The following is a 15759-nucleotide window of genomic DNA, read 5'->3' on the forward strand; positions in this document are numbered from 1 at the left end:
AAATATCTAAGTAATACATAATTTCAATTATATCTTGTCTTAAAATGTTATCATATTATAATTTCGAAATCTTAGTACGAATTATTTAATATTTTTTTATTCAACTCATGTAATACACGATTATGTAACCTAGTAATTTTATATATACACACACTAGCCGTAGAGTGCCCCTAGGGGCTTTCAAATTCTTGGAATTGACCCTCACTAAAAGAAAATTTTTAGGGGCCCCTTTTATTAGCTGCACAGGACTCCTAAGGGCTCTCGAATTCTTAGGAACAACCTTAGATTTAAAAAAAAAATAGGATACCCCTGAATTTTTTTTCTAGTTCTGCCACTGATCATTATCCAATATGATCTATCATAATTCACTACAACTCAAGGAAAATTCTTTAAAATGCAATATGACCTAGGAAAGTGTAACACTTTGCGAACAAGTTGGGGAGAAAATTGAGAATTTTTGCAATACCCATAACCGTACCTAACATAGAGCACGGTCGTGTTAGGTCCGGATGTTACCAAGAACACAAGTTGTTGCCAATCTTAGGTCCGAATGTTACTCGATTCTATACCCCACTCGGGTACATTGCTTTTTTCCTCAATACCCGTATCGAACGCAACCTGATTTCTTCCAATACCCAGTTTCTGTAACTAGGTATTTAAATAACCAGATATGTCATATGTGCACCTCTGCTCACGGTTCCTAGACCCATATTTGGTCCCTATAGTCTATAGAACCAGTTTATTACATTGGGCCTTAATCCAAGCCACTCCCAATACTTTTGGGCCAGTTCAACTCAAGCTGATGAAAGATTGGGCTGCTGCAAATGTTTGCGACTGTTGCGCCGGCTGAACTGCTGAAGTGCTCAACAAATCCAAAAGAAAAAAAAAAAAACATATGAACATTGAACATATATATTGAACCGATTGTAAAAAAGTCAAATGTACGAAATTGATTATATATTGTAGCAACAAATTTATAATCAAATGATGAGTAGCTAACATTCAAACCATTATAAAACAGTTAAAAGAACTAAAAACATAAACGATCTTTTAAATGATAGTTTAAAAAAAATATTTATATGGACTTCCCTCGATCGTCAAAATAGGTATTTCTTAATTCTTCATTCAATCCTCGTCAACTTGATTTTTTTCAAAAACATCTAAAAGTTTTAATTAATGCCTAAAAGAACATTTTTAATTCGAATCCAGTCATGTGTGCAAATTAATATCCAAAAAATGGTGCGGGATAATGAACTTCTATAGGAATCTATTACCCATCCGCCTGTGTTGAAAGATCTACGGTTGTAACCAGAATAGCCACGATATTAAAGAAAAAAGAAAAAAACTAATTATTTGAATTTAAAATTAAAGGCATAAAAATTTATGAAAGTAACAATGATTACATTTTGTCATCCGTGATAGGGTTGTTTCCCATGTTTCACTTCATCCAAATCCTCGTACTCTTTTGCAAATCACTTCATCAACCAATTTACTTAACTTTGTTTCATATTCACAATCATGCATCTTGAAGATAACTTTCTTTATTAAATAATAAAAATATGATCACACAATCTTTAGGTCAATTATAGGACAGATCATCATACCTTTGAACCATCCACATTTATTAAATTATTACAAATCCAAAAACAGGAAACATAAAATACAAAACGTAAAGAAAGAAGTCAATCTAGTCCTACTTGTTGGGTGTTTTGATGTACGCCAAATGAGTCGAGTCCCCAACTCTCGTCAATGTTTTCAAATCGTAAGCAATCCAGCATCTCGAACTATCTGTGTGATAGAAGTACCCCATGCACTTGCAATCCTTTGTGCATTTGCTCTCACAATCGCTTTGTTTGGTCTCATCTCCCCTCGTGTACTTGATCATAAAATGGTCTACCCCTTGAAGCTTGTAGTACTCAAAGTCACTAGCTTTGCAAGATGTCACTTTTTTCACCTCGCACTCTTTACTCCACCCGATTAGCCCATTTGGTGTCGGGCACGCCACACACTGGCTGTCCTCACATAACCCAAAGTTCCCACATCGTCCCGGTAATTGACACTCACCTTCCATCGAATCCCGATCAAGAAACGTGTACACCAACTCCCATGCCACACCTTGCACATTCGGGTTATACGTGTAAAATCTAAGGTTTCCGTCTATTCCTAATCGAAGATACGATAACGTGTTGTTGTATCGTGAAAACGCCATGTTGCGATTTGACGAAGACATAGGGTTTGTGGTGAAGTATTCAAACGTCAAGTAATATAGAAAACCCTCATCAGTGTCTGGGACTGAGGTAAGAGTTAAATTGGTTAAACTACCTTTGTCAACGGTGAACCATTCGATGGACGACCAGTAAAGCATTGGTCGAGGCGAGTTGGGACTTTTGTAATACATGGATAACCCTTTGGGCTCCATAACCAAACTGTACGGTCCATCGACGTTGCTCACCTCCGATAGCCTACTCACAAGCTTATTCGGACCACCAGCTCGTAGTGTTTGACCCACCAAGAGAGTATCGGTTGGGGAATCAAAGCTTTGCCATAAGTAATTACCCTTACCATCGTGAAGTACCATGTTACCGGTTGGAAGCACTTGAAACCCGACCACACCCTTGTTGGCGGTGTTCGTTTGCCAGACAACCCGTCCATCAGCATCCGCGAGGACTAGGTTGCCGTCTGTACTGAATGTGAGGGTGGCGTTTTCGCGAACCGAGTTTCCACGGTTGGCTTCCCAAACCCAACGCATGAGGGATTCGGATCGAACCGTACCCATGCGGAGAGCTAAAGTAAATGCGTTAGGGGTTGTGTTGTAGAAGCAAAGTTGGAATGGGTTGGTAAAAGGGGGAAGAGCACGATAATTCGCATCGTATTCGACGATGTAGTCGCCAAAATCACCTTGGTTAACGTAAGTGAAAGTTTCTGAAGCAGGCACAACAGCTTCAGAAATGGAGGAAAATAGTTGAAAGGAGAGCAAAAGAAGAATGAAAGTTGAAGCCATTTTTGTTGTGTGTTGGTGTGTTAGCAACTATGAAAGAAGTAGGATTTATAGATGAGAATTGATATGATGTAGCCGCCTCATGGTAAGGTAATTTGATTTTTTATTATTTTGTGAGGTGGCTACGGAGTCAAGATTAATAATAAATTAATAACTATTAAGGAAACTAAAAAAAGGACTTACAGGCTTATTGCGAATGCTAAAGTTGGTCAATAACCTTTAATATTGCAACTTGATCATAGATCTAGTAATGGGTTGTTGGTGCGAGGAAGATGCAAAGCGAAATAAAAGATATGAATTTATCTTCTAATAATAAATAAATACAAACTGTTGTGCGGCTTTTAAAAGTTGTTGATTAGTTTGGATAGGGTTTGGTTACGAAGTCTAAATCTCCTAAAAAGTGTAAAAATTTATAAAATACCATAATTTTAATCTTAAAAGACATCCAAACCGCACAAATAACAGAGTGAACATAACTAAAACACTATTTTCAAACACTAGCAGTCCACAAGAATCTTCAAACACACCATCGTAGAACTATAAATATAAAACACAACATGATAATTAACATAAACGCATAATATTAGTTATTGGATAATTAGGGCTTTATCATCCAAAACACAAAACAAAATCCACATATATGGCGTTTTAGAAATCTTTATTATGTTATTTGTGGGTTTAGCGTGTGTTTTATGATTGACATCATGGGGTTTTATAGCATTTTTACACTTTTTAGAAATTTTAGAAATTTTAGACTTTTTAGCCAACTTGTAGCCTAGTTTTATATAACCAAAATTAGCAAATTACTTTTCGTATATAACAATAAATATATACATATATATGTTACACTACTAACAATGTTTGTATTAATTCATAACCTAGTGGTCTAGTTATATGGTGTCTGTTCCTCATATCTATGATGTAGTCAGGGCGAAGCATGGTGGGGACGGCCGACCCTCCGAACTTTTCGCTCAGTAGTGGAATTTAGGTAGTTTTCATATAGATTTTTTTTGGTATATACGTTTTTGCCCCCTCCCCCCCCCCCCCCCCCCCGGGTTTTATAGAAATTTTTGTGTATATACGTTTTCAACCTCTCGGTCGGAAATCTCAAGCTTCGCCACTAGATGTAGTGGTCTATTGGTAGGGGTGTAAACGAGCCGAGCGGCTCGCAAGCTACTCAAGATCGGCTCGAGAAAAAGCTCGAAACGAGCCGAGCCTTATCGAGCCCGAGCCGAGCTTGAGCCTCCAAACAAAGCTCGTTTGTTTATCGAGCCCGAGCCAAGCTCGAGCCTCACATGTGCAACTCGTTAGGCTCGTCGAGCCTTATCGAGCCATAGTGTAAACGAGCCGAGTCGAGCCGAGCTTATTTAAACTTGTTTACAAGCCGACCTCAAACCTAAAAATAAGCTTATTTAGTTAACGAGCCCGAGCCCGAGCTTTACTTATCGAGCTCGCAAGCCTAAAAAGTCTATTATTTATATTATTTTTATTTAATATACTTATTAATAGATAATAAACGAGCCGAGCCCGAACCGAGCTCGAGCTTGATAAAATACAAACGAGCCGAGCTCGAGCCCGAGCTCTCATAAGTTAATCGAGCTCGAGCCTGGCCGAGCTCAGGCTCGGCTCGGCTCGTTTGCACCCCTATCTATTGGTATGGTTTTAATCCCGCACAAAACAGGTATACATCTAAATTCTTATAGGTGTAAGATTATGTACTTATATGGTATTTAGGTATAAAAATTTGTTAAAAAGGAGCAATGTCCGTAGTGTATACATATTATTCGAAAATATACATTGCAATATGTCTAGTAGCTATTATATGATGTATAAACTAGTACACTGAAAAATGCATTTTGGAGAGGGCATCACCCCGGAGAGTACCGGTATCCCAAGCCTATGTTGAAATTTTACAAAATATTTTTATGAGGTGGTTTAATAACATGGTATGTTCTTACTCTTACTTAGCATTGTCTGTATTGTAAGTTTGAAACATTTTAGGCAAAGGATTTCAGATAGTTGGATTGTCACTCGAGTTTCTCGGACTGATGATGTTGATCATGTTTTTCGAAACTTAGCCTTATCCGTTATGGGTCATTCCATTCGAGTGAATGTATAACGCCAACAATCGTACCTCACTACCTCAATTGTAAACCAGTTTTAAATACATAGTTAATATGTATTTTTGTTAAAAACAATTCTGCTAATTGTGTTTTAAGTTGAAAAGGTGAGACCATTTTATAAAAATATAGTTTTGTATTGACTTTAAAAATGTACGGTCAGTGGGTGTTACAATAACCACAACTATCTCTACCGTAATTATAATGTTGTTTTCCCCTTAAAGTTTTGTATATTTTATTCTGTGAGAAACTAGTTCAAAGAAAAAAAAAAAAAAAAAAAAAAAAAGCTATTTGGAAACTGAAAAGTAGAACAAAAGTATATAAGGTAACATCGAACGTGGTCAATTAAAGTTGTGGTCGTAGATGGCAACTGACGCGTTCCCTGGTGCATGCCAACAGTTATTGCAATCGGCAATTTGTGTAGCTGGGATCGTTGACCGCATATATGCCTTTTAATCCATTTCAAGTTTCTAAATTTTATTTAACTAGTTTTTTTACTATCGCTGCGTTGCGGCAAACGTCTTTTGTTGTTTAGTTTGTGTTTACATGAGTTTTGAAATCACTACAAGCGCGTTGCGTACGGAAAACTTTGACAAGAATAAAAAGAAAATATAAGAAAAAACACTAAAAGATAATCAAAAGAAAATCAACCAAAAAAGTTGTATCGTAATAATGTTGTTTGTATGAAACATGTGATCAGAGATGAGCAAATGATACTGGGTACCGGTACCGAATTTTCTGAACCGAAAGATCTTAAGTACCAATTCGGGATGACTTTTGGCGTTCCTGGTACCAGTTCGCTACCATTTTTTACCTTCATATACCGGTACCGTAACTGGTATTTTCGGTACCAGTACCGATTCAGTATTGGTTGGCATCGAGCTCATCCCTACCTCTGAAACTAAAAAAAGAAATCATTAAAAGTTGAAGAAAATCAACAAAAAAAGTTGCACGATACCGTTGTTGTTCGTACGACGCCCGTGATCAGAGATGAGAAAATGGTACCGGGTAGCAGTACCGAATTTTCCGAACTAAAAGATTTTCAAAATCAATTCGATACCGACTTATGGTGTTTTCTGTACCAGACTGGTGTCGGTTTTTACCTTCATGTACTGATAACCGTATTGATATTTTCGATACCAGTACCAGTTGACATAAATTTATCTAACTTAAAAAGTGAAGAAGATAATAAAAATAATTAAAAAACTATATTTATTATTATAACCTTTTCTACATTGGCGAAGCTTGGGGGGTCGATTTTTCCCAATTCCGGGGGAGAAAACGTATATACCTAAAAATTTCTATACGAATGTACTGTTCATAACACTACGTGTCGAAAAGTGGGGGGGGGGGGGCGCCCCCTTCCACCCCAAGAAAGTTGCGCCCCTGCTTTTCTACTTAGTGACCTTTTTAATATACTTATATTGTTACTACTGTTCAAAACGTTTCCCTTTTAATATATATGAAGAAGATAATAAAAATAATTAAAAAACTATATTTATTATTATAACCTTTTTTACATTGGCGAAGTTTGGGGGGTCGATTTTTCCCAATTCCGGGGGAGAAAATGTATATACCTAAAAATTTCTATGCGAATGTACTGTTCATAACACTACGCGTCGAAAAGTGGGGGGGGGGAGGGGGGCGCCCCTTCCACCCCAAGAAAGCTGCGTCCCTGCTTTTCTACTTAGTAACCTTTTTAATATACTTATATTGTTACTACTGTTCAAAACGTTTCCTTTTTAATATACTGGGGAATGGGGAATGGGGAATTCGTTTTAACGTTTACTTTAAAATAATTCGTCATAATTCTTACTTACCTTTAACTATCTCCTACTGTGAAATTGTTGAATACAGTATATATTACAACTTTAAAATAATTCGTCATAATTCTTATTTACCTTTAACTATCTCCTGCTGTGAAATTGAATCTTTACTATATAATAAAAAAATTACTTTGGAGACACTTGTCATCATATTAGGGCATCTCTTATAAATAATTATTATTTTAGTTTAATCTCTTCTAATCAATTATAGATAACTCTTCTACTAAATATTATTTAGTTTAATATCTTATGGATAATTATTATTTAGTTTAATCTTCTTCTCATTTATAATATTATTTATTTGAATTTGTTAGGCCCTAAAGTGTGAGACTGACGCATCAAATTAATACAACGGACTATGGTTACGAACTGGGCTTTACCGGGTTAGTTTATATTAGGTTTTGTACCTTTATAGGTCACTTGGGCCAAGCTTTAGGCCATGTGGGCCAAGCAGGCCCAAAGGGAGCCCATGTAGGGATTTGGGCTTAGGTATGTATATAAACAAGTTTCTAACTTGTTTTAGGGTTGGACATTCACAGTTACAGATTTCCTCTAGAGAGAGAGACGATTGGTTGCAAGCTTGTACCAGACGATTTTGCTAATTGATAGTAATAGAATCGTGTGCAAGTTTAAAGGTGATTCGGTATTGTGTTCTTTGATTTTCATATTTTTCGATTTATCTTGAATCATCCTGTGATTGGATTCCGCACTCTCACAAGATTGGTTGATATCATTGAAAGATCCGGTTATACGGGACTTACAAGTGGTATCAGAGCCTTTAGAACCTGTTTCTAGGCTCGGTGTGATATCAAAGATTCAAGATTTTCGTTATTTTTGGTTCGGTGTTCTTCGTGTTCTTAGCGTTCTTCATCGTGTTCATCGGGTTATTATTGAAAAATTGCCATAATTTGCTCCTTGATCCGTTTCAAAATTGTGTTAAAGGAATTTTTTTTATTTTTAAAAAAAATTCTTTATTTAAAAAAAAAAAATCTCGAAATTGTTTGTTTTTGAAAATTCTTGATTTTTCCAAAATTACCGAAATCACAAAATTCTCGGGATATCTTTCTTGTTTGTTTTTTAAAACAAATATTTGGTTTGAATTTTAAACTGATTCCAAGAGTGCAAAGGATTTTTTAAACGGTTCCGAGTCCTAACTTCTCAAGTCGCAACCTTCTTCATCGGTCCAGTTGTCAAAATGGTATGAAAAACTATGACACAAACAACTAACAATACAGAACAACAAAGAAGCGACAAAAACCGGTGACGAAAACTTTATTATTTGCCCAAACCGAAAAAACACCCAACCTCCCAAGACCTTACAAACTGTAAGATCCAAAATAGAAACAGTACAAGAAATAATAAATAATCAACTGATGATTATCAGTTGATTAACAAGAACAACACAACCAAAAACAGAGATCCATGGGATCTATAGTAACCACAGATCCACACGAAGGATCAACAACTGAAATAAGATCCACACTGGATCATCAACATCATCAGCGACTTGTAACAGCTACTTGAACAACTTGTAACAGACTGAAGAAGGATAGGTAGGTGGGATAAGAGAGAAACAGGCGTGTTAGAATCATCCAGATGCACTTAACTTTTCCCTTTTTATAACAGCAACAGCCCATGTTTCACTTTGCCCCCTAATCTTCCAAAACTGCAAACTTAACACACAAATAAGCCCAAGGCCCATACAACTTACCAGCCCATACAACTTATAGAACAGATTAACTTTTATACAAACAACCCACTGAACATGTAACGTATTTTATTTGATGTATGAATTAAGATAAAAGAATGTTACATTTTAACATCCCCCCATAATTCATACAGCAAATACGTTAACCATTCCCAACTTTTTACATAAATCCTGATGTTGAAACCCATTCAACCCTTTCGTGAATAGGTATGCCAACTGATCATCAGAAGCAACTTTCTCAAAAAGAACAATACCATTTGCAATCTTTTCTCTCAGAAAATGCAAATCAATCTCAAAATGTTTTAGTCTGTTCATGAAATACCGGATTAAACGATATAGAAATGACAGACTAACGATCACAGAATAACTTAACCTTCAGCAATTTACTAGATTTTAAGCAAACTGCATTTAATACCAAGTATTTACCAAAAACTATACTATACAATACAAATTATAACCCTAACTAATTGCAATAGAGTCATATACACAACAACATGAGGACAAATAAAAAGTAGGATTTTTTAACCAAAAATCCTAACTCTGACAAGCTACAAGACAAGACATGAGATTCCTTGAAGTAAAACAGAAATACCAACAAATCAAAGAACTCTCTATATCAAAGAACACCAGACAACAATAATAGCCTTTACAGATTCTGGGAAAATACACAATCAGAAACACATCTCTTACACAAAGATAGAAACACCAGGCTAACGCAACAACATACAAGAGACAAGCTCGAAAAACAGCTCACGTTGGACCTATTCAAAACATGAGATATGATAATCATATAATATGATATACAGATCATACCCAGAAAACAATGTTAACAGTATTGAAGTCAAGAAGATATCACATAATGCAGGACAATTCTGTAAAGAAAAATCATAAGATTCGATAACCATTTACCATGCTTATAAACTGATCACATAAAGACTTAGATAAGTCAAGAAGCAACCCTGGCAAACAAAGAGTTATAAACTAAAAATTAGCACAATACCGAATAACCTTCACAACTCACAACTAAGTCTAAAACGAACAAGAATGTCATGAATCTTCAACCACACAAAAAAACTGTCATAACAAGAATTCACATATGACAAGATTTATAAATTCTTATTGAACAATAGACTTCGACTCTACATTCAAAAGAATCAAATACTTAAACGACACATAAAGTCACATGTCTAAAAACTTTCAGACCCACATCACATCTGAACCAAAAAAAGTTGGTCAAGAACTCACAAAGACTCATTTGTTTTTACCAAAAAAAACCTTTACAATTACACAAGACATGAACCACAAAATTGAATCACACAATTCATACATATACAAACCAAGTGAGACAACAGACAATTAGAAAACATATTCTAATTAGAACAATGAACCACACAGTCCATTAACAATACCACAGTTATACCATTTAAACTAAAAATCACACGATTTTTAAGAATACGATACCAAGACCGAAAAAACAATACTTGTGAAGATCTTAAGAAACTAATTTGACTTGACCAAAAACTTTTACAACTTTACAAGAAACATAAACTTGTAAAGAACATAAAGACTAATTTGAATCAAGCAAATAAAATTTTACAACTTCACAACAAACTGAATCACACGATTCAAAGAAAAACTCTGATAACAACGCAGACATCAGATTAAACAATACAACCAAACAAGTTCCGACAGAACACAAAATCACACGATTTGCAAACGGAACACACATCTCATACATGAGAGCAAATAGAAGGCTGTACAAACATTCTAGAACAAACTTGACAATACTATTGATCCAGACAACAAGATTCATAATAACACTGATAAAAGAGAAGTACACACTTCTATATCAGACAACAATTCCAACCTAACAAAAATGAAACACAAAATCACTTGACTTTATATCTCATACAAGGCAAAGAATAACAAGACATACACAAGACAATAAGACACAGCCAAACAAAATCACAAAATAACATATTTTGCAACCAAAAAAACACCTCACAAGAGATAACATACAAGGCTGTCACATATACAAACAATCTTGATAATACCATTGGTTAAACATAAACTACACATCTCAACTAACCATACAACCAATATCAAAGACAGGCAGATACAAAGACTGCAAACAAGAGACATTTAAACAACATTCAAGACAAAAAGAATCTACATAAGATCTCATAACTAGACTGACACAAACATCAAGAACAATCTTTGCACAACAACTGATTAGAGAACACGCAAACCACATGGCTTGACTAATCATACAACAAAAAACAATAAGACATATGAACAACGCCCAGAAGACACTTCGACAGTCCAAAACAGAATCGAATCACATGATCCAAGACATATAGACATTAGGTTCAATAAACCAAGAAAACTTGTACAAATTTATTGAACATTTCAAAAAATTTGAAGCATGAACCACACCTAACATATAACATTTCTCATACTAACAAGAAAACATTATTTGAGTTTAAGAACCTTGATAACAAGACAGACTGAGAACAACATGAACTCAAATGAACAAGATGCTACACTCCCATTCCACAATTTTAATAGACATATAAGAATGATTTAAAAAACCCGTTTACTGTAAACCACATAACATTGAGAAAAAGTACATACAACTCATATAACAAACAAACATTTTGACTGTTCTCAACAAAAGACTTTGAACAGACAGTCAATAAGAATTTTTCACATAACAAATAACAATCTGCACAAACAACAATAAAAAACTAGAATACCATAACATAGAGTTTGTGACCATATGATCTCTACTCTTTTATGAACTTTTTTTAAAAAACAATTTAGCATTTTTAAACCAAGACAAAAAACATATAAACAACACTATATAACCAGGAGAACACAAGTTATCAGACGGATAACTAATTACAGAAGCAACAGAAAATAAGAGCAAACAACCCTAAGGCGAAGCTGAGTCAGGGACAAGATTCCAGGTTCATCACTCTATGGTGCCTGGACATGTCTTTACTCAGGAGCCACAATCAAACAAATGACAATAACAACCGCAACAAGAAGAAACAGACAAAAACAAGTAATCACAGAGTAGACAAGAATTAACTATAACAATCAAAGGTGCCGGTCCTCACTACCCCGACTTCAACTAATCAATAACAAAGGAACAAAAAATAAAAGTAGAATGGATGGATCTTACAAAGGGTGCAATATGCTTCAAAAGAAGATCAGAACTGTAGTTTTCGAGAACTACAAGAACTGATCAAGCCAAAAACAAACAACACCTTGTTAGTTTGCCCTGAACCTTCTAGGGTTCAGAGACCAACACAGGTCTTCAGAAACAGCAGATAATAGGTCTCCTCCTTGACCTCCAACAAACCCTAATTAGGATTTGTGTAACACCAAGAAACAAGAGCAGATAATAGATCTCACAAGATATGTACCTGCACACACTCCAAGAAAGAGATCAAAACAGACCAGACAAAAAAAACAAGAGACAAATACAGAACACAACGGAAACCCCAGACAATCAGACACATGAGCTAATAAAAAAACAAATTAGGACTCCTAATAACAACACACAGCTCACACATAGAACATTACTAGAATGATCTACTCTCATAAAACTCTCAATCTAACAGCAAAACGGAACACTACATGTTCAAACCCTAGAGACGATATGAGAAAAAAACTGTAAACAAAATGAGAGAAACCCTAAAAGTAGGTACATGACTTTTCTGATTTGTTTTCTTGACAACTGAACAGTTGCACCTTTATAGCACCAATATACCACGAGACATCATCTTGTCCTAAGCCCATTAGCCACCATTTGCTTTCTTCTCAGCCCATAATACTGCTTCAAATTTTTGACTTTCTCAGTTAGGGCTTCCTTTTCATATCAAGGTATGTGACCTTCCCTTCACTTAGGGTTCTGATGTCTTCAAGAAAGCCCAACATAACAGAACCAAAACAGGAAAAATTCGCCAAGAATCATTGTTAGGGTTTTGATTGCAACCCTAAATCTCGTCTATAGATTCTTTCAATTTCATCAAGAAATAGAGCAAGAACAGACTTCAACATACCAGATCTTAGGCTTCACACTTTTCCATTCAAAAAACCATTCACATGTCGACAAATACAACACCAGACCAACAGATCTGAATCAAGCACTTGTCCCCAGATCTTGAGCGTTTCATGCCTAACACCAGCATCACTAGCCCCGACCTCATCACCCCCAATGACGCCACACCTACACCACTCTTAGTAGTCACTCTTAGTAGTCCCATATGCAACCCCCATACAGGAGAAGACAAGGGCGGCAGCAGCGCCGAGGAAACCGAAAAAAAGGGAGCGGTTTCATCACCGCTGAATCCTGAACTTGAAGACATTGTTGCGATCGAGGAAAGTGAAAATGACAGATGTGCTTTGTTTGTGTTAAGATCGGTGTGTTGTTGAACACCTGTTTTGGAACCGACAAACCCTAGGTTAGGGTTTCGAATCCAAACCTTCAAAGAACAGCAATAACCATGGGTTTAGATCTAAGATTCTGACTACAATCAGAAGTATGGACTTGAATAAGCACCAAAAACTAGACCAGCGGAAGATGAAGAATCAAGAGCCTAAGCTCTGATACCATGTCAAAATGGTATGAAAAACTATGACACAAACAACTAACAATACAGAACAACAAAGAAGCGACAAAAACCGGTGACGAAAACTTTATTATTTGCCCAAACCGAAAAAACACCCAACCTCCCAAGACCTTACAAACTGTAAGATCCAAAATAGAAACAGTACAAGAAATAATAAATAATCAACTGATGATTATCAGTTGATTAACAAGAACAACACAACCAAAAACAGAGATCCATGGGATCTATAGTAACCACAGATCCACACGAAGGATCAACAACTGAAATAAGATCCACACTGGATCATCAACATCATCAGCGACTTGTAACAGCTACTTGAACAACTTGTAACAGACTGAAGAAGGATAGGTAGGTGGGATAAGAGAGAAACAGGCGTGTTAGAATCATCCAGATGCACTTAACTTTTCCCTTTTTATAACAGCAACAGCCCATGTTTCACTTTGCCCCCTAATCTTCCAAAACTGCAAACTTAACACACAAATAAGCCCAAGGCCCATACAACTTACCAGCCCATACAACTTATAGAACAGATTAACTTTTATACAAACAACCCACTGAACATGTAACGTATTTTATTTGATGTATGAATTAAGATAAAAGAATGTTACATTTTAACACCAGTCGCAACCTCCAGTTAAAACACCTTCAGGTTCCAGTCGCAACCTTCAGTTAAAACACCTTCAGTCGCAAACTCCTTTGTCGCAACCGTTTCACCTTCTTCAACGACAGCAAGTCGCAACCACTGATCATCTTCATCAAGTCGCAATCAAGGTTTCGGCTCTTCACGGTTTCGTTCCGACTCGCAATCTCCGACTCGCAATAACGACTCGCATCAACTCCATTACGAGTCGCAACCACCGTTCCGACTCGTCCGACTCGCAACCACGGTTCCGAGTCGCAACCATCTCTTATCACTTTCACTGTCATCGTCTGAATTAATCATCTCGGTCGTCAATCACCTTCCTGAATCACCGTCATCATTACAACCTACACCATCTCCGGTCGTCAATCTCCGGCCTGCATCTCTGTCATCGTCTGAATCAATCATCTCGGTCATCGTCGGTCATCGTTCACCACGTTCCCATCCCCGTTCATCATCACCTCCGTCACCTCCATAACCACCTCCTCCGCCGTTCATCATCATCATCATCATCGGTCATCCTCTTCATCAACCCTCGCCGTCGACCATCATACCCTCCATCATCTTCTCCGGTCACAGAGATTTCAGATCCATCATCTTCATCTATCTCCGACGAATTACGTGTTTTTGAGTTCTCAAGTTACCGAGTTTTCGAGTCGTGTTTTCGTGTTTTCTGTTTCAAGGTTGGTCATTGTCCATCTTCTCCGGTGACCCCCAACGATCTCCGGTTTCCATCTCCGAGCACCGCCACCTTTGATCAGTCGCCTGAGATTTATAAGTAGGGTTCGGTGTGTTTAAATCGAAGAAGACGACGACTTGATCAGGGACTTATAATATCAGCTTTTCTTTTAATTGAGATCAAATATAATATAATCATAAACAATCATTTGTTAATCATTATATAATTATTATTAACTCATCATTACATAATCATTAGGTTTTAATAATAATAATAATAATAATTAGTTTTCTTATATAAAAAAAAATAAAAACAAATTGATAATTAAAAAAAAAAATTAATTAATTAAGAAAAAAGGGGGTTTGTTTGGTGGTGAATTCGGTTTGACAGGTTTTGAGGTACGGTTCAGAAAGCAGGTTCCTTCGCGTGCAAAAGGTTTCAGTTAGCGAGTGCACGGGTTCTCGCTTGAGATTGTGTTGAGGGAATAGTTAAAAGATCATATTTTTTGGGAGATCAAATCTTAAAATGTCTTCAAAAAGAGAGATGCTTGAGCAGAAATTCGAAGGATTCAGTTACTTATACGGTGAATCGATAGAAGCTCTTGCAGGTCGGTTTACTGAACTGCTCTCTGAAATGGAAAAGGCAGAAATGGTGGTGCCTACTCGCGTGAGCAACAGAAAGCTTCTGGAGGCTATAAAAGGGAACTGTAGTTGGTTAATGAATGTTAATCAGATAATAGTGACAACCGAAGGCAACTGTTACAAAATGAAGTCAGATGAGCTGATCTCTCTCATCAAATCCTATGGCAATGCTGACTCATCACAAAATTCAGCATTTATGTTTAACAAACCCATGGCTCAAGAAGTTACTCGTGAGCGTGAAGAGATACTTTCTGTATTTTGCACTCCTGAGTGTAGAAATAGAAATGAGGCATATCGGTTAAACAATGCTGAGTTGATTCAAGAATACAACGACATAAAAAATAAAAATTTTACTTTATCAAAGAATGAAAAGCTTTATAAAGATAAAATTGAAGCTCAGCGAAAAGACATCATCAAACTTAAGGATGATGTTAGTGTAAAAACAGCCCAACTCTTCATGGTTCAAGAAAAACTATGCGATGTGACTAAGGAACTGGAGGATATCAG

The 15759-nt window shown here is 36.4% G+C and overlaps 1 protein-coding gene and 1 long non-coding RNA gene across 2 annotated transcripts; both read right to left on the bottom strand.

The window, feature by feature from the left end:
* Nucleotides 1-1519: 1519 nt before the first annotated feature.
* Nucleotides 1520-3003, bottom strand: LOC110922563 (epidermis-specific secreted glycoprotein EP1). Its single transcript, XM_022166849.2, has one exon. It carries the CDS (start codon nt 2999-3001, stop codon nt 1694-1696), a length of 1308 nt encoding a protein of 435 aa, XP_022022541.1. The 5' UTR covers nt 3002-3003; the 3' UTR covers nt 1520-1693.
* A 5187-nt stretch (nt 3004-8190) lies between these two features.
* LOC110921333 lies at nt 8191-13925 on the bottom strand. The gene is made up of 2 exons (XR_002582355.2): nt 11840-13925; nt 8191-8610 (listed from the first exon to the last, which is right to left on the bottom strand). It is a non-coding gene; the product is annotated as an uncharacterized LOC110921333 (long non-coding RNA).
* Between the last annotated feature and the right edge of the window lie 1834 nt (nt 13926-15759).

Source organism: Helianthus annuus, chromosome 11 (assembly GCF_002127325.2).
Source record: "Helianthus annuus cultivar XRQ/B chromosome 11, HanXRQr2.0-SUNRISE, whole genome shotgun sequence".
Classification (NCBI taxonomy): Eukaryota; Viridiplantae; Streptophyta; class Magnoliopsida; order Asterales; family Asteraceae; genus Helianthus; species Helianthus annuus.